The sequence below is a fragment of the Chelonoidis abingdonii genome, chromosome 19, assembly GCF_003597395.2.
Source record: "Chelonoidis abingdonii isolate Lonesome George chromosome 19, CheloAbing_2.0, whole genome shotgun sequence".
NCBI lineage: Eukaryota > Metazoa > Chordata > Testudines > Testudinidae > Chelonoidis > Chelonoidis abingdonii.
The window spans coordinates 18133857-18153416 of record NC_133787.1 but is presented as its reverse complement, the minus strand read 5'-3'; the positions used below and the strand labels follow the sequence as shown (position 1 = coordinate 18153416).

General features: G+C 38.5%; 1 protein-coding gene across 7 annotated transcripts in view; it reads left to right on the top strand.

Moving 5' to 3' along the window:
* Window positions 1-19560, top strand: part of PHKB (phosphorylase kinase regulatory subunit beta) — a 232696-nt gene that overhangs the window by 103004 nt on the left and 110132 nt on the right. For all 7 annotated transcript variants that reach the window (XM_032787057.2, XM_075073813.1, XM_032787060.1 and 4 more), the window contains 2 exons: window positions 3554-3669; window positions 16213-16276. In XM_032787057.2, the coding sequence (XP_032642948.1) occupies window positions 3554-3669; window positions 16213-16276 (180 nt within the window). The remainder of the gene's footprint in view (window positions 1-3553; window positions 3670-16212; window positions 16277-19560) is intronic.

Sequence of the window (19560 nt, the reverse complement as noted above, 5' to 3'; positions counted from 1 at the left end):
GGCTCTGCATTTTATTTAATTTTAAATTAAGCTTCTTAAACATTTTAAAAACCTTATTTACTTTACATACAACAATAGTTTATATATTACAGACTTGTAGAAAGAGACCTTCTAAGAACGTTAAAATATATTACCAGCACGCGAAACCTTAAATCAGAGTGAATGAATGAAGGCTCGGCACACCACTTCTAAAAGGTTGCCGACCTCTGATCTAGAGAGTGCTAGTACTTGATATCAGTATGTGAGCAAAAGAGCTTTGCTTTTCCATGCACAATCTCAGAATATGATACCCTGTTACAATATACTTTATTAGGCAGATTATAGCTATGAAAGAATACTGTAGGACAAACAGGTAACATAAGTGTTGTTGCAATATTGCCTTACAAACTAAGTATACTAAGGCTATGTCTAGACTACCCGCCATATCGGCGGGTTAAAATCGATTGCTCGGGGATCGATATATCGTGTCTTATCTAGACACGATATATCGATCCCTGAACGCGCTTAGATCGATTCCGGAACTCCACCAACCCCAACGGAGTTCCGGAATCGACAGGGGGAGCCGCGGACATCGATCCTGCACGGTGAGGACGGGTGAGTAATCCGATCTTAGATATTCGACTTCAGCTACGTTATTCACGTAGCTGAAGTTGCGTATCTAAGATCGATTTCTCCCCGTAGTGTAGACCAGCCCTAACATTATGCAAAAGTGGTAAAGATGTGACTAGTCCCCTAGTGATTCAGTCCCTAACAAAAGTGTGTTCTCCCTTTTAGATAGTTTCAAACAGCTCAAGTCTGATATTGTTCGCTTGCTAATACATCAAGCCAAAAGAGATGTACACTGCCAAAATTTGTTTGCAAAATACATTTTGGATAATGTTTGACTTCTACATGGGCTCCACCTAAACCAAAATGGAACTACATTGCTGACACTTAAAATTAAAAAGGTCATTGAGTAGTTTTTAAACTAAGTGATCGGGGAAAGCCGACAAGCACAGAGGAGCACATGGTTCGGACAGAGACATCCCTTAGAGAAGGATCTATTAATGGAGAGTCTCTGTGCCCTAGTAAGGAGGAAAGGATGGAAGATGATAGAATACAGATAGGATCTGATGAGAAGCAAGTCAAATGAAAAAAAGTCCCATTCAATTACATCATGTAATGGTAGACAGCTGAAAATTGACACATTTTTAAAGTGTTTGTATACCAATGCTAGAAGTCTAAATAATAAGATGGGTGAACTAGAGTGCCTTGTATTAAATGAGGATATTGATATAATAGGCAACACTTGGTGGAGGATAATCAATGGAACACAGTAATACCAGGGTACAAAATATATTGGTAGGACAAAACAGATCATACTGGTGGGGGTGTGGAACTATATGTGGAAGAAAGCATAGAATCAAATTAAGTAAAAATCTTAGATGAACCAAACTGCATCATAAAATCTCTATGGATAGTAATTCCATGTTCTAATAATAAAAAATATAGCAGTAGGGATATATTGCCGACTACCTAACCAGGATGGTGATAGTGTGTGTGAAATGCTCAGGGAGATTTGAGAGGCTATCAAAATAAAAAACTTAATAATAATAATAATGGGAGATTTCAAATATCCCCATCTTGACTGCGTACATGTCACTTCAGAACGGGAGGCAGAGATAAAGTTTCTTGACACCTTAAATGACTGCTTCTTGGAGCAGCTGGTCCTGGAACCCACAAGAGGAGAGGCAATTCTTGATTTAGTCCTAAATGGAGGACAGAATCTAGTCGAAGAGGTTACTATTGCTGGACCACTTGGTAATAGTGACCATAATGTAATTAAATTTAACATCCTTTTGGCTGGGAAAAACCACAGCAGCCCAGCACTGTAGCATTTAATTTCAGAAAGGAGGATTACAGAAAAATGAAGGAAGTTAGTTAAACAGAAACTAAAAGGTACAGCGCAAAAAGTGAAATCCCTGCAAGCTGCATGGAAATTTTCTAAAGACACCATAATATAGGCTCAACATAAATGTATACCCCAAATTAAAAAACAGAGAACCAAAAAGGTGCCACTGCAACAAAGTAAAAGAAGCAGTGAGAGGCAAAAAGACATCCTTTAAAATGTGGAAGTTAAATCATAGTGAGGAAAATAGAAATTATCATAAACTCTGGCAAATGAAGTGTAACAAATATAATTAGGAAGACCAAAAAAGAATTTGAAGAACAGCTAGCCAAAGTCTCAAAGAGTAATAGCAAAAAATTTTTTTGAAGTACATCAGATATAGGAATCCTGTAAGCATACAAATAGGATAATCATATTCAGTAAATCATAACCTTTCCAATAACACTTCACATAACTTATCTTGCATAAAATACATTATGATTGTTGTAATCATATAATAATAATATCGCTGTGAAGAATATGGGTGCAGTGTCACAATCCTATTCTTCCTCCTCTTCCTTTCTGACACCATGAAGCAATGAAAGAGGCTCCCTATCAGCTGATCTCCTGGTGGAGGAAGGGAAAAGGACAAATCAGCTACCAGAAAATATACACATTCACATATACTCCTGAGACAAGAAGCCAACAAAGCTGGTAACTGCTCCTCCTTTTCCCATCCAGTGGAGCTTACAACTGCAAAGTTAGATTGCTGGAGATGGAAGTTAGATAGTGGAGAATAGCAGGGCCATTTTCATGTCTGAAACCATGGAACTGTTCAGGAAGAGTTAAGCATGAGCACAATGTTTACTATAGTATCTTTGGGATGAAATGTAAGACTCATCTCTTCACCCTAGCTTTCCTAGGATCAAAAAACCCTATTCTCTGGATATGGAGAAGAGAGAATGTTTGTTTACCTTTTCAGCTTCAGTTAATTTCATAGGGTACTCAGATACCACAGTGGTTCAGGTACAGTTAAAATCTAAATAAAGAAAACTCATTATCATGACATATTGTCACCTATATCTATGAATAATTTCCTATTTTCTAGTAGATTTTCGTAATCTAAGACCAGATTGTAATTGAATAAATGGTGTCATTCTTTATATTATCATGGAAGGATGTGCTGCATACATTTATATTGAGCTAACAGGACAGAACTTGTTTTACATGTGAGAGCTGTGTTAGAATGAGCAGTTAGTAACAATGCCAGAGTTTCCATGCCCCAAATTTTATTTTAAGAGTTACTTATAGGGCTTAATTTCTTCTGCTCCCTAACAGTTATTTTTAAAAGTCAAGATGTTAGATTTTTTTTGTTTGTTTTCGCGCTCATGTTCTAGCACATTACTTTAATACCCAATTATTTGCATTCCTAGCTTCATTAGGGCTTTGTGTAAATTAAGTTACTAGTGTTCTCAGGAGTGTTTTTTTTAACATTTAATGAAAATTGGTTTTACAGAGAGGTCCCCTGAAGTTGGGAACACCGTACTCCACAAGAAAATAAAATATAATTGGGTGACAAATACAATTGTGCAGTCTGAAAACCATGCCATTTTCTTTTTAAAAATACAAATAAGAAATTTTGGCATATTTCAGTTTCCCTTGATTTTTTTTTTCTTTTCCTCATAGGTGTCCTTCATTCAAAACCTGGTGTTTTGTGTGGAAAGAGCATACCGCGTACCTGACTTTGGTGTCTGGGAAAGAGGAAGTAAATACAACAATGGCAGCACAGAACTGCATTCAAGGTAATTGGGAAAACTCTCAGTTCTTTTTGCTTGTATAAATGCATGTAATGTGAATGCAAAGAATTCAGGAAATGTTTCAAAACAGAAATATTTAAAGTAGTATTCCAACTTCTTCTAAAATGTATTGTCTAGAGCAGTGTTTCCCAAACTTGGGACGCTGATTGTGAAATTAGTCCTCATGAAATATGCCAGATTGTGGCCTTCTGGAGACTGAAGTCTGTACCTCATGAGAAATATGAGCACAGTTCTGTACCTACATTCCATGTGCAGATAACCAGATACACATGTAAGTAGTTGCTGTAATTGCAGCTGTATATGCATTTTTACTAAAATTTACCTGAAGCTTCCTGCTCGTGTATGGAGCAGTTATAGCACATGCTATGGCACTCTAAACTTCCCATTACCATACCACGCATATATGGAAGACCGGCTCGCTGAGAGGTAGTTTAGTGCCCATTGCAATAGTGGACTAAATACAGGCCAATTTGGGGGCCACTGCTGGAGCACCAGATCCTATGTAGAAGAGGGGAGCCACTGGCACTAGAACGGTTTTCTGTTCTTTCCTCCTCCAGAGTTCATCATCTGCGACTTTTTTTTCTGGCCATCTGATACTGAGGATTTCTCTAAGGCAGCTGTTTGTTAAAACTTTGAGTTTTGATATTAAGGGCTTACTGTATAGTGCTATAATTTGCAGATTTGTGAAGATCAACTTTACAATGGTGTTAAATATTCAAAGGTTAGTTTGGGCAGCAAGATTTCTGGTTCTTCAGATTAGCTGTAGAGTTACAAAGGCATGTCTGGCTTTTGCTATTCTGATTTTGATGTCTATGTGTGTTCCACCTGTAATACTTACAGTGCTGCCAAGATGTGTGAAATATTGGATGGTCTTCTATGTCAATTTGAGAACCTGTTTGTATTTCTTGTGGAGTGTTGATTCTCATGGTTTTAGGTTTTTTTGTGCTGATTTTCAACCTTACTAATTGTACATAGGCCTGTTTTGGCTCATATATATCTGTATGGTGAGGGAGAGCAATTTGTCATTCGCAAAGTCAAGGTCCTCTAACTTTTGTGTGAAAGTCCATTTGTATGACACTTGGTTGTTCTGTGTCTTTCTCATTAAGCAATCCACTACCAGTAAAAATATGCACATGTGCATCTTTATTGTTCAGATCTCTTATTTGTTGTTTTTATTCTCAGTTTAGCTACCGCTAGTGCGTGGTCCGTTCCCACATCTTCCTGCTATCCATGCCTTCTAGTGGAAGAAACAATGTTTGTGCTGAAAGACAAATGAAAACTTTTATTTCTTGTATAAGTTATGTAAATTCAGATCTGAAGCTTCTTCTGTTCCTATTTATTACCTAAATTCTTAAAACATTGCAGCATTGATTTTTAGAAGTTGTCTTGATTTTTATTTTTTTTTATATTTGTCAGCTCGGATGCACACAGCATTTAAACATGGACTCTCACCCATCCACTGTCCTCTCTGAGATCATATATCAGAAAATATAGACTATAATGTCCTAAAGCACAGGCTGAAGGTATCATGAAAATCTAAAGGAAATCATTGTGTTTCCACTGCCCATAAATTCAGAATAATAATTTTCTACATCCCTCCTGTTACATTTACCTTGATCATCATCTCTAGAAACAAAAAAGAAACACTTTGGGTACTTCTCATCTACCTCTAGTCTGATTTGAGTATTCGGAAGTCATTTTGGTTTCTAGAGTAGTGATATGTTAAATGGCGGGTTATTGACCTACCTCACTTTAAACGTGTTCTTGAATATAGGTTGAGCTCTTCAATTCCAAGAGCATTTCAAGGATTATACTGTCAGGGATATCTTAACTTTTGTGTGGGCACATCATAGACTACTGGATAATGTAGACCTGGTCTAACTGCTTTATGATGAGAATGTCCGTATACTTATTAGCTGTGATCTTTTTTGTTATCCATGACCTCTTGAAAGAAAACTCTGAAATCAGATGCAAGCACTATTTGTGCTCTATTAGCTATAAAGTCAATAGAGCTGTGGCTTTTTAGATGACAATTGTAATAATTTTCTAGAGAAAATGGGCTTGCAAAGGTAGATTAAAAGAAAATTGAGCATGATAGTCTGAAACAAATGACATCCATAGTATGTAGGATTTGTCATCATGAATCAGTGCACTTATTTTAGTGTGCATTAATTTTACTTAATTCAGTTGCATGATGTGGAACTCCATGTGCTGTGAATCTCATTGCATTAAAAACTGCTAATTATAGGTATATCCTTCCTATGCTTTGAAGTCTTGTTTACATAAATTACAAAACATACAAAAAACAAGCAAACAAAAATCTACAAGATTACACAGTGTTGCAGTAGTTCCTTTTTTTTTGTGGTGTATGAAGTCTAAAAATGCCAGTCCACACCATGCTTACCCCACTGTCATTCACCGTCATGAAAAATAAATTAAAAAAGCCTCCATTGAAAAATCAGTGCTCCAAGTTATATCCTTCCTTTGTCTCTCCCAGTGTTTTCAGTGACTCTGTTGTGCTCTCTGTGTAGTTAGGCTGCAAGCTCCTTGAGCCAAGGACCAGAACATCTTTGTTGTGCCATATGGGACTGAGTGCATTGTTGTTCCCAAAATGATGATGACATTTGTAGCTTGTTTTTCTAAGCTGAGAAGTAGAGCTTTGACTTTTGGTTAATCCATCACAGAAAGTGTGTAAGCTGCTGCCCTCTCCATCTCCCTTCCTATGCACAGATATCCTTACTCTCTCTAATATCTCTTGGAGGTTTTTGTCCTTTAATTCTTCATGGGAAAGAGCTGAGTCCAATTTCAGGAAAAGTGGGTGAGAAATGTGCACTGAGGCATCAGTGTGGATGGAAAAAAGAGACTAGGCTACTCCAAAATACTCCATGCGCTGCCTCAGTGTACCACTGCTCTGGTAGAGTGGCATAGGAGAATATCAGAAATCATTCAGGAAATGTATATAATGCTACTCAAGGCTGTAGATGAATTGTTTGTCCAAGCCTCTCTAATGGCTACGGACTGTGAAGCAGGCTCTTAAGCCTCAGTACACTTCTGACACTGAATTCTTGTCACTTAATATCTGAGTGATTATTCCTGCTCATAACTTATGCTTTCTTTCAGAATTGGAAGTTATTTCTTGTCATCGTTAATGGATGTAGGCCTCTTTCATACAGGATGCTGTCTGATATAAAGTAATTTGAGTGATAATCAAAAAGCCCAACCTGTGATGCCGAAGATGCAAATATCTTTGAAGTATTTACAAAAGGGTAGAGTTTTCTTTTAGATTACTTTCAAGTTGGTGATAATTAGTTTCTAATTGCCACTGAATGGTGAAAAACTTTTTGGACCAGATCCTCACAGTTATAAAGATGCTGCTACACTGAAGTCAGCTTTTGGTAGGCCAAAATTATTCCTATTTCTGAATCAGAAGAAAGACCCTTGAGTCTGTTTATACTCAGCTTTTATATATTCCAAGTTTGTTCTTTGACTATTGGTCTTTGGAAAACCTGTTTTGATTTAAACCAGTCTATGCAGATCACCCCAGAGGGTGGTACTTTTCCAGAGTTTGTTTACGGTCTCAGCAACTTACCTTACTCACCATCCCGACTACACACACTTTTTAGTTCCTGAAGAAGCTGTGATAGTCTTCTCCCCCATGGAGTTGCATATAATTCCAGAATGATACATAAACCATTCATAAACTTAATACAGTATGGTCCTCAAAAATACCCAATGTGCTTGCAATATCTGTATCATCTCTGTTCTTTTACTCTTGGATATCTCAATAGGGGAATCTCAGGTCTGCTGTATTTCACTGGTTCAAAGGCAAGCGTTGTAACACCTTTTAGAATAGTATGTTTCCTTACCCATGTGTTTGAGCTTCTGAAAAATTAATATGTCCTGCAACCATTTTATCAAGATGTTCTCCAAGCATCTGCTGAGTACCTCCACAAAAAAAATGTTTCTGTGACATCTACCATATGTACTGTTGATAGGATGTTTCTAGAATACAGCATCTCCATATTCCTGGTCAAAAAGGCACAGGAATCTTGATCTTGTGCTTCTTTGTTGAGCAGATCATATGCTGCTGTCATGTTTGCCTCTATTAAGATTGTTTTGTTGGTCTGGCTGGCTGCCTTTTTAAATTCGTTTAGTGCCTTTTTTAACATATTATTTAATCACACACACATATGTGCAATATCTTATGCTATTGGACATTATTTCTGTCACCGTTTGTAATGTTCCTTTTAACGCCACAACTTGTGGGTTCAGGAACAGAAGTGCAGGTGTAGATGAGAATCCTGATATTCTTGGGTTTATCAAAGGATTCAGACAAATGCTAATTGAGGACCTGTTGCTAAATTTAATGGGAAACAACTGTTTAAGTATTTTTTCTTTCAAAATAAGTAATATGTATTAGGCTTATATATGCTAAAATACATTGTCTCTTGCTATTATGTTTAGAGGGAAACAATCCAAGCAAGGGTCCTTGAACTTTTTGTTGTCTAAGATTTTGATTAGTAATTAGCAATAATGTACAAATTTTAGTGCCTGCTTTCTGTCTTTCATTAAGGTTATGGGACAGATTTAGCAATTTAAAGCTGTAATTAATGACATTTTAGTAACTCAGTTAATTTCCTTGTCATGCCAGTAGCATTAGGGAATACAAATGTTAGTTAAATTAATAAAGACATGGATTTAAGACAAAAAAAAATAGATCCAGGTCCTGACTACCCCAAATCTCAAGAATGGTTGGATCAGGTTTTGTTCTGAGGCCATCTAGAGCTAGAACATCGTTCACAAAGAGTATAGCATATACTCGGTTCCTACAACGTGTTCATCTTGTGCTGTTGTCCATCCTAAAGGGGAAAAGAAGGGAAAGTTCCTTAGGAGTTATGACCAGAGCTTTATATTTTAAAAGAACGTATTTCTTACAATATTAATTCATAGTGTATGTAATGTACAAATGACCCAAGAGAAATGAACATAACATGCCTAATAGCAGAAATTCTATTCTGTTTTTTTTTCTTGACTCCTCCAACAAGAAGTAATTAATGATTAAATCATCAACTGTCTGAAATTTAATAGCATTCATAATGCGCATAATCTTATACTGCTTACTGTTTTGAATAGCTTTTCATTATCTTAAGACATATTTGCTATTTCAATTGTTAAAATATATTATCACTTTTCCTTCTTACTGTAGTATTGCAGGATCTTCCTTATGTATTTGTCATCTGCAAAATATAGCACTTATAGCAGTCACTAGCATACAGTAGGGGAAGGGTCTGATAGACTATTAACATGAGGGAATATTTATTATATGATGGGGAAATGAAAACAGCCTTTTAATTTTAAAACACTAGTATTTTTATTTGCAAGTAGTGTTTGTGCAAGTAGTGAAATCTCCAAAGTATTGAATAAGCAAAGGTAGAAGGATACTGGTGAGCTACAATTAATACTGATTGTTTACCTAGGAATATTGAGTGAGCAAGTAAAAGTAATACAAGTTAAAGTGGTTCACTATGGAGGAATCCATATTTTTTTATACTCTCTGTGAGTCCCCTCCCCTTACCTAGACAAATAAGATAACTTATTCTGCCTGAGTGTCGTTGCTCTTTCCTTTCCAATCAACTATTACCTCTGTTAGTTCTTGCCAGTCAGTTCTTCTTGCCCTCACTCTCCAAAAATGTCTGCTCATGTGTATTGAAGATGTTCCTCTGGAAGAAGAAATAGGGACTTCTCCATTAACATGTAATCCAGTTATCAAAGCAATGGATTTATCTTGTGCTCATAGACCGTATCCATTTTTTTTAGAATATAGCTATAACACCCAAGAAACATGATTTAACTAAGGGCTGGTCTGCACTAGGGGAGGGGATCGATCTAAGATACACAACTTCAGCTACGTGAATAGCGTAGCTGAAGTCGATGTATCTTAGTTCAGGTTACCTACCGTCCTCACGGCGCGTGATCGACGTGCGTGGCTCCCCCTGTCTACTCTGCTACCGCCGTTCGCATTGATGGAGTTCCGGAGTAGACAGGAGCGCGTTCCGGAATCGATATATCGCGTCTAGATGAGACGCGATATATTGATCCCCGAGAAATCGATTTCTACCCGCCGATACGGCTGGTAGTGAAGACGTACCCTAAGTTGCTATGCCGATTTCAGTTAAACCAGTTGCTCTTTCATAACTATACTAGATAAAACTGCTAGAATAAAGTTAAAATTTATTTTGAGAGACTTGACACTAAGGAAATGGTTAGTATCCATTCCACCAGTGAGTTTGTCTTACTACTTCATTGCATTATTTGGGTAACAACAACTTTCTAATCATCCGAAGGTTTAAAAACAAAGGGAATTTACCAGTCTTTGCTGGCAGCTGCTCCAAGCAGAATTTATTGGCTAACATAATCAGCTTTCTCTTGTTGAACCAATTAGAATTAAATCCCACAAGCGCTATTTCTGGCAGTGTTTCTGAAAGGAAAACTGAGGTTTTATAAACCTATTGGTGATGGGTTAAAAAAAATGATACAGCTTGAAATCAACTTTTTTATGGCATTGCTGGTAATGAAAACAGTCAAACAGAAATACTGTGTGCTAAATATAATACATGCAATTCTGCAACTAGCCATGTTTCCCCTTCCATTCTGTTGCAAATATCTTCTGCATAGTTATAAGATGCTCTCCTGACTAGGATCTGACTTTATTTTAAAACATTTTTATATTGAATATCCATAAATATGTGGTGGTATATTTACAAGGAAAAACTTGTCTGTAAAAATTCCCAGCCAAACTTCTCTAACAAAATGCTTTTGACACTGTACAAGCAAGGTTCAACATATAGCTTATCCATACTTGTATCTTTTTTGAGAAATTGCACATAATCATATAATTTGTTAGCTGTAGGTAATGTAACCATTTTTAAATAACATCAGTTCAAAGTCAGAAAAAATTGGGCTTATCGTTGACTCATATGAACTAGTATTTTCCCCTTAGCCAAATATTCCCTTTTAAATTGCTCTAATAAAGAAATCTAATTAGATAAAGAATTCTAATGTCAAAATTATAAAATATAAATTCCTGGCAGTGATTAATTGTAGTTTCTCTACAGAAGGGACTGATGCCAAAATACCTCTAGAGACAAACTTATTCCTCAAAGCCATGAATTTCTTTGAGTCAAGGTCACTCTCGTGGTATCTCTGTGGGGGGGTGAAGGGGGGCAAGGGGATCTGATATAATCTAGTATCCTAATTTCTTTATATTTCCTTATTTACATAATCCATATCCCAAACAGAATATGACAAAAAAGTCTTTCCATATAGGTGAAGTTGCATTTTTGTAGAGAAAATTAAATAATTTAGTAATTTGAAGTAATTGACCAGTATTTACACAAGTATTGCTACCAATAAAGAAACTACAATATTACACCAATTAATACTTTCCAGATCCTTCAGACTTTCCCAATATTAGTATATTACATCACTTAAGGCATTTTCGCACCATCTTAATCTTAACAGTATAACTCAGTGTTTCCCAAACTTGGGACACCGCTTATGTAGGGAAAGCCTCTGTTGGGCTGGGCCACTTTGTTTACCTAACGCATCCGCAGGTCCAGTGGCAGCCGCGATCAGCCGGACCTGCGGACGCAGCAGGTAAACAAAGCGGCCAACCCACCAGGGGCTTTCCCTACACAAGTGGCGTCCCAAGTTTGGAGAACACTGGTATAACTCATTATCCTTAGTAGGAGCTCCTTTCTTCAAACGATGTCTCTTGCATAATGGTGGTGACAGCAGCTTCACATGGAGGGCAGACTTTAGTCTGGGTGAGGATTGATGCTGAGATTCTCAGCAGTAGCAATGAGTTCCTGTGTTAAGAGATTTTTCTCTCTCTCCTTTCCCTGGATGCAACTTTAGGAAACTATGGGGAAGAGAGTGAGCGTATTATGATCCACCAGTTTTATAGGATGGTGAGGCTTTTACTATTTCTCTCTCCTGATGTCACCTCCTTGGAGACTTTCTATTCTGGAACTTTCTTGGACCCTGCTCCCCATTTATACCCTGTATCTCATCACTTTCCGCTTCCCTTGATAACCCTTTTTTTTGTTTTGCTTCTCACAGGCATGCTTGCAACTTTACACATGCCAGCCTTTATTTCTGGTGCATCCTGCCTGACTCCTGTGCACAACCGAATCGCACCTTAAAACTCATTTATTTCAGTTTGCTTCTCATCACTGACCTCCTCTTCCCATTTCTTCAATTTAAGCAACTTTTTAAAACAAACCAACAGGATGCATATGTAATCACAATCTCTCTCGTAATTCTCATCCCCTATATCATCTCTCCTATTCCTTGTTCATCTTCCTTTTTTTTAATATTAATGAGATGATATGCTTAAAAAGAAGGTACTGTCGTTTTTGTAATTAACTCTGAAACACTATGCATGCTTATGACGTGTAAATGCGTAAACAAACAAATAAATGATTATGATGTAGGGTTGAGTGGAGCCTTGAAAGTGAAAACAAGCAGTAGGAATTAGATGCTAGAGAAGGCAAGAGGAAACCAGTGAAGAGATTCAAGGGGAGGATATGATTAGAATATCAGAAGGATGATGTCAGCAAATGATCTTGGCAGCATGTTAGATTGATTATGAAGTAGGGATAGATAAGGAGAAAAGGTGAGAGATAACACTATGATCAAGTTAAAGATCAAGGATAGTGATGAAAGGCTCACACTGTCATTTTGATTACCATTTTAAACATATACAAGCAGTCACTCATTGAAGAAAATAACATGTGATTTGTCAGCTGTCTAAAGAGATCTTCTTAGTTTTTGTAGTGTCTGTTTATAGTCTGTAATAAAACTGTCATTAATCTGCTATCTTAATATTTTACTTTATAGAAGCTCTGTGAATTTTAAAAACTGACCTTTGGTTTTTTTTTCATAGAATTGTAGGTTTGGAAGGGACCTCAGGAGGTCATCTAGTCCAACCCCCTGCTCAAACCAGGACCAATCTGCAGACAGATTTTTGCCCCAGATCTCTAAATAGCCCCCTCAGGGATTGAACTCATAACCCTGGGTTTAGCAGACCAATGCTCAAACTACTGAGCTATCCTTCCCCCCATTGTACTAATGCAGAATCATTTTTCATATATGTTACTGTTTTAGCTCATTTTTATTTCAATATAGTTGACAGTTGAAGTTCTGGTATATGTAGTTTAGTTGTGTATCATTTAAAATAATATTTCAGGGATGGTGCCTTTTTTGTCATTCCTCTGACTCACCACATTTGTAGTAGTGGATGATTGTTGGTTTTTTGCTTTAAGACTTCCATAATAAATGTAAATTATTAGAGAGTATTAAGGTAGAAAGTGTGATAATGAAAAGGAACCTACTTAGTAAATTTTGAAAAAAAATCACATTCATGATACCCTAAGAGTAAAGAAGTCCTTTTTCTCTTTATGATGGTGGTTTTGCTTTTTTTAATAATCTGTTTTCAGATAAATCTGTCAACTGTCTGTAGATTTGAATTAGCCCACCTTAAACTCTTTTTAAAAAAATATGTCTAAGACCAAAAAATGTGTTAGCTAGAAGAAAATATTGCTGTTGCTTCTGTATTGACAAAGTGTTGGTGACCCTTGGAAGTATAAGATTATATATTATTAAAATGAAAGAAACCACAAACTACAAACCATTTGACTTTACAATGGATGCTTTGTGAATGCTTTATATATTTTAAAATCAGTTTTTTGCTGATTTAGAAAGGTTTATAAATTTTAATTTGGTTTGCAATTTGTATTTAGAAAATTGTAGAATTTTGTAAATAGATGGTTCCTTATTATTTCTTCAAAAATAAAACATTTGTTTACATACTATATTGTAAAAATGTCTCAAGTTGATTATCAATTTGCAATATTTTTATGTGGACCTTAACTAGTTGCTAAAAAATGTAAATGAAAAGTAATGTTATAGTGAACTATTACCTGGCTGTTTGACTCCTAGAAGGAATAATCCTAGTTTCCCATTTTCTGTTCTGCATGCAATGTCCACAGAGGCAAGAGAGAACACACAACATTTTGTGCTACTATTTTTACTGTGTAGTGGGAAGCATAAACAGTTAAAGATGGAACCTGGGCAACAAGCTCTGTACTAATTGTTGTATGTGAACAAGCATCTATATATAGCCATGAAAATATCAAAAAAGTGGACATCGAAAATTAGATTGAGACATAATAGCAAAATCATCTTCCTGTAGTGCCAGAACACGTTCTGCTAGCCGCTTTAGTGACATGAAAGGTCAGTCAGGTTAGATGTTACTCTAATGTACGCTGCTGCCTGATTACCGCCTGGCGCTAATGAGAATGGCCTTCTTGTATGTTTCAGTGGCTTCTCAGTTATAAAGCAAAACCCGAAAGGATTCCTTTGATATTTTTTTAAATTTAGAAAAGAATTTGGTATATTTTAAGTACAGTTGAGCTTCCAGTAAAGAATGGTTCTAGAACCTAGCCAGGTTGGCTGATGAATTTCTTGTTCAGATGTGGAAGCTACAACTTCAGGCAGAACATTATAATGAAAATGTCAGTTACTTTTCTTTTAGTAAATATAATTTATGCATGATTTGGGCAAGAACATTTCTGATACTGTGGGAATTCCAGTGAAAGATGCATCATGTGAAAAATGCATCTTTTCTGTTAAGTGGGTGGACATAATTTAAGAAATATTTCTTATCTCTTTTCCTGTTACTATAGGCCTTTCTCTATGGGACAGATAGGGTGACCAGATAGCAACTGTAAAAAAAGAAAATTGGGACAGAGATGGAAAGGGTAATAGGTGCCTAAAAAAATCAAAGCCTCGAATATTGGGATTGTCCCTATAAAATTGGAACATCCAGTAACCCTATGGAGAGAGGATCGTAACATGGAGAAAAAATATGATAGGAATGTGAGCTGAGTTTTAGGATGATGGGCTAGATTTAGTGTTGTCTTATGGCAGAGGAATGTTTATCCAGAAGGGGTAATTAGTTGCCACCTCCTTTTCATTTCTGGGTAGGCTTTCAGCCAACTGATAAAGGTCCCTGGCCAGAAATTAAGCAGTTTTGCCCAACAGAACCACCAGTAGATGGTTATGATGCAACATAAGAATGGCCGTACTGGGTCAGACCAAAGGTCCATCTAGCTCAGTATCTGTCTACCGAAAGTGGCCAATGCCAGGTACCCCAGAGGGAGTGAACCTTACAGGCAATGATCAAGTGATCTTTCTCCTGCCATCCATCTCCATCCTCTGACGAACAGAGGCTAGGGACACCATTCTTTACCCATCCTGGCTAAATAGCCATTTATGGACTTAACCATCCTCTTTTGGTGACAAAAGGTCAGAGGAGATATTTTTGCCTTATTATAATAGCAGGTGAACAAAGTGGTGTGTGTGTGTGTGTGTGTGTGTGTGTGTGTGTGTGTGTGTGTGTGTGTGTGTGTGTTTAAAAAACAAAAAAACAAAACACTCACATAAAGTCTATACATATTATAGGACTAGAACGGACCTCAAGAGGTCATCTAGTCCAGTCCCCTGCATTCGTAGCAGCACTAACTATCTAGACCATTCCTGATAGGTGTTTGTGTAACCCGCTTTTAAAAATCTCCAATTATGGAGATTCCGCAAACTCCCTAGGCAATTTATTCCAGTGCTTAAACCACCCTGACAGTTAGGAAGTTTTTCCTGATGTCCAACCTAAACATCCTTTGCTGCAATTTAAGCCCCTTGCTTCTTGTTCTGTCCTCAGAGGTTAAGAACAATTCTTCTCCTTCCTTCTTGTAACAACCTTTTATGTACACCTCTACCCCAGTATAATGCGGTCCTCGGGAGCCAAAAAATCTCACTGTGTTTTAGATGAGGCCGCGTTATATCAGGTAGGGAGAGGAACCGCTCCCCGCCCCAGCTCACCTGCGCTGTGCCTCCGCCTCCGCCCTGAGTGCGCCACCACTGCTCCGCTTCTTCCTCCCTCCCTCCCTTCCAGTCTTGGTGCGCCAATCAGCTGTTTAGCCCAGCAGGCCTGGAAGGGGGAATAGGGGAGAAGCAGAGCGGCGGCGGCATGCTCAGAGGAGGAGGCAGAGATGAGCTGGAGCGGGGAGCGGTTCCTCTGCACCCCCAATTACTTACTGTGGCCCTCCCAGGGGCACCCCCACCCCAGCTCACCTGGTTCCACCTCCTTTCACGAGCGCACTGCAGCTCTGCTTCTCCCCCTCCCTCCCACTAGCAAAGCCTTGAAGCGCAGAATGCTAGATGTCCAACAGCAAAATGAAACCAGATGCATTTTTTCCAGATGGTCACTGACTTTTAAAGACAAATTAAAAACCAAAAAAAAATTCTGGAAAATAAACACAACCTATTGCACCATTGTTCATTAGTTTAGGGTTTAAACACAAAATACTAATCAAGAAGAGACTCTGCTTCTGAAAGAAACATCAAGTATTGATTTGTTAAATTCCAGGTTTGTAAGCATAACAAATGTCTTTCTTTTCTCCCCCTCAGCTCTGTTGGGTTAGCAAAAGCAGCCCTAGAAGCAATTAATGGATTCAACCTGTTTGGCAATCAGGTAGTAAAAACATTTGTTTGTTCAGTCTATATTTGTAAAAATTAACAGGTTTTTTTTTTTAAAAAAAATTGTTTTCGCCCCTGATCAATGGCTGTGTAGAATTCATATAATGCAAAACTGGTAAATTTATTTGTTACTTTTTCAGGTACAGAATGATAACTGAATAAAATCAGATTTGTCCTTACATATAGCAAATTTTATTTCTCTTTCCAGTTGTGTATGGTTTTTTTAATATTTTTTTTAACTCTGGTTAAAATTGAATTGTCTACAACTTTTCTACTTCCCTGTCACCTTTGATCAAGATTTTAAACAACTCATCTTGTTTGTGATCTAACTACTGTCATTTGTGTTTTAAATCTCAAGTAGCTTGCACCATCATTTGAATCTTCTCTGTTATCAATCTTGAACATGGTCTATTTATTTTGGGGGGTTTGTTTTTTTTTATTTGGTTTGGGTTTCTCCCCCTCTTCCAGATAGGTTTTTTAATGGAGTTCAATATAAGCCTTTCATCATACTTTACCTCTGCCAGACATTCTCATTTTTACATTCTCAAAAATATTGGATATAGGTCTCTTACTATATTATATCCGCAAAGGTCTAGACTCAAAAAGTATTCTTCCCAAACTTATGACCCCGAAAAGGTGAGTAATGGAGGAAATTTGTCACTGAACCATTAAATATTGTCAGTCAATGGGGGAAAAGGGAGTTGTGGCTTTACAAAAATAAAGGAGAGGTGGATGGTGCCATACATGCAGAGAGAACCAAATTACAAGGGCAAAGCACTCTGGCAGAGGATTGTCCTTAAGTGACTTTTGGCAAAAAAGTGAGTGCAGCAGCAGAGCTGTGATTTTAAAATGTTTTAATGTTTTAAACTTGCTCCCGCGTTGCATTTTTTTTCAAGTATTCATTCTTTCAGTTCTCAGGCAGTTTTTGTCTTTCTAGAATACCCATATGCCTTCATTTCTGAAAAGAGAATCTTAATAGATGTAATGTTTTAGTTTTGCAAATTCCCTTTTAGTGTTGAAAATCATCCGAAACTTGATTTTGAAACCATTAATTTTTTCCTCCGTCAGCCACTAAGTTAAAACTGCTACTGTTAAACAGTAGTGCATTGAAAGTCTATGATCCTTGAAGGGTTAAATTATTTTATAATGTGACCCATATGTACGTGAAGTAGCACTGATCTAAGTCAAAGGCTGGAGAAATATATCCAAATATGCTGAGAGGATTGTCCCAGCTGTATACTGAATGAAAACATCAAAAACGTAAGGACTGACTAAGCCCTGGGAATCTTACTCAAAAACATTATTCTTGACGGTTTAAAAGGGTGGGCACTTTTTTTTTTTTTTTAAAAGTACCGGTACTTTTCTCAGATTGGTAGCCGTGTTAGTCTGTATCAGCAAAAACAACTGCCACAAGTACTCCCTGTTGTTTTTGCTGGTACTTTTCTGTTACCTCAAAAGTCAGCGACACAGCTGACTTGCAGAGTGGCAATCCTTGCCTATTTCAAAGCTTAAAATCCTCTTTTAAGATACAGCAAAATTTGATTCTCATGGTGAATCCAGTGTGGGGGTTGGGGAGGAAATTTATACAGTTACCAAAGAACAGCTTTGGTCTTTAAAGTTTTTCTTAATATTGTCTTAACTGGAGATGAGGGAGACTTGAACATTTTTTTGTAAGTCACCTTTATTTAGACTGGCAAACCCAATGCTGAGTCAATTTACTAACATAGTGCTTTCTAAGTGAGCTAGTGGTTATTTATTCATTATTACTACTGTTTTCTTATTTGTATTACTGTAGTGCCTGGGAGCTCAAGTCATAGAGTAGGATCCCATTGCTAGGTGCGGTACACAGAAGAAAAAGACATTGCCTACCCCAAACCATTTACAATCTGAGTATAAGAGAAGAGAGAACAGGAGGATACAGACAGATGGGAATACATGAAAATAATGACAATATTGTCTACATAGACAAGACAGAGAGGGAGAAGGGATATAACACAGAAGCCAAGTGAACCAAGCTGTGTTATTCGGCTGTGTACCAGCCGGTAAGCTCTATAAACTGGCATTTCTAATCTTCATATAAAGTCTGGTTTATAGTCCAGTAGGTGCGGGGCCGGCAGGCTCCCTACATGGCTCCCCAGAAGCAACGACATGTCTCCGCTGCTCCTAGGTAGAGGAACGGCCTTGAGGGATTTGGAGTGCGGGATGACGGGGGATGTGTGTGAGGCTGCGGTGCGGGGGAGTGCATGACCTGGGCTCTGGAAGGGAGTTTGGAGGCAGAATTGGGGTATGGGGAGTGCAGGCCTTGGGCTCTGAGAGGGAATCTAGGTGCCAGAAGGGTGCACGGTTGGGGAATAAGGGGGTAGGGTGCAGGGCACTTGCTCTGGGAGGGCGTTTGTATGCAGGATTGGGGCATGGGGAGTGCAGGGCGCTTGCTCTGGGAAGGAGTTTGGGTTTAGGGGGTGTGCAGGGCTGGAGGTTGAGGGGTGTGTGTGTGGGGTGCTGGATCCAGGGGGTGCTCATCTCAGGTGGCCCCTCACAAGCAGTCCTTGTAGCCCCTAGGCAGAAGCGCAGCTATGCGGCTCTGCACACCCTGCCCCCACCCCCCCGTCCCTTTGACCTGGAACTGTCGCCAATAGGAGCTATGGGGATGACTTCTGTGGACAGGAGCAGCATGCGCAGAGCCACCCTAGAGGCTGCAACGACTGGCAGCTCTCCGCAAGCAGCAACCAGAGGTGAGTGCCCCCCATCCGGCACACCCAGCCCCACCACACCCAAACTCTCTCCCTCTTAGTTAACCAGAATTTTTCAATTATTGGCACCTCCCATTCCCCCAACATGCCGGATTAAAGAGCTTTTACTGCAGTTCCATAATTTTGTGGGCTATTGGAGGGATGGGGTTAGTTAGGAGGAAAGAAAAGGGAAGAGGACAGAGCAGGGTAGGAGTGGCAGGTGTGGAATAAAGCTGAGCTGAAGGGCCTGAGGAGGGAGGGGGAGAGTTGGAGCAAACAGCGAATTGGCACAGGGCAGAGAAAGGCAGAACATTCTGTAGTGTCCCCAGAGTGTGTGTGGGTCTTGCCTGCACAGTTCTGAGTCTGGAGGGGTAGCCTCAGTTGGGCCCTACTTTCTACCCGCCTGTCTGTGCTTTGGCTGTTCCTCTTCCTACTGGCTGGAGTTATAGCACAGATCTAATGTTAGTATGGCACTGGCAGTGCCATTCTTCTGCTTCCGCCTCTGAGGGAGACCACACCTCTTCCCAGTTGGGTCTGCTAGAGTCTTTTC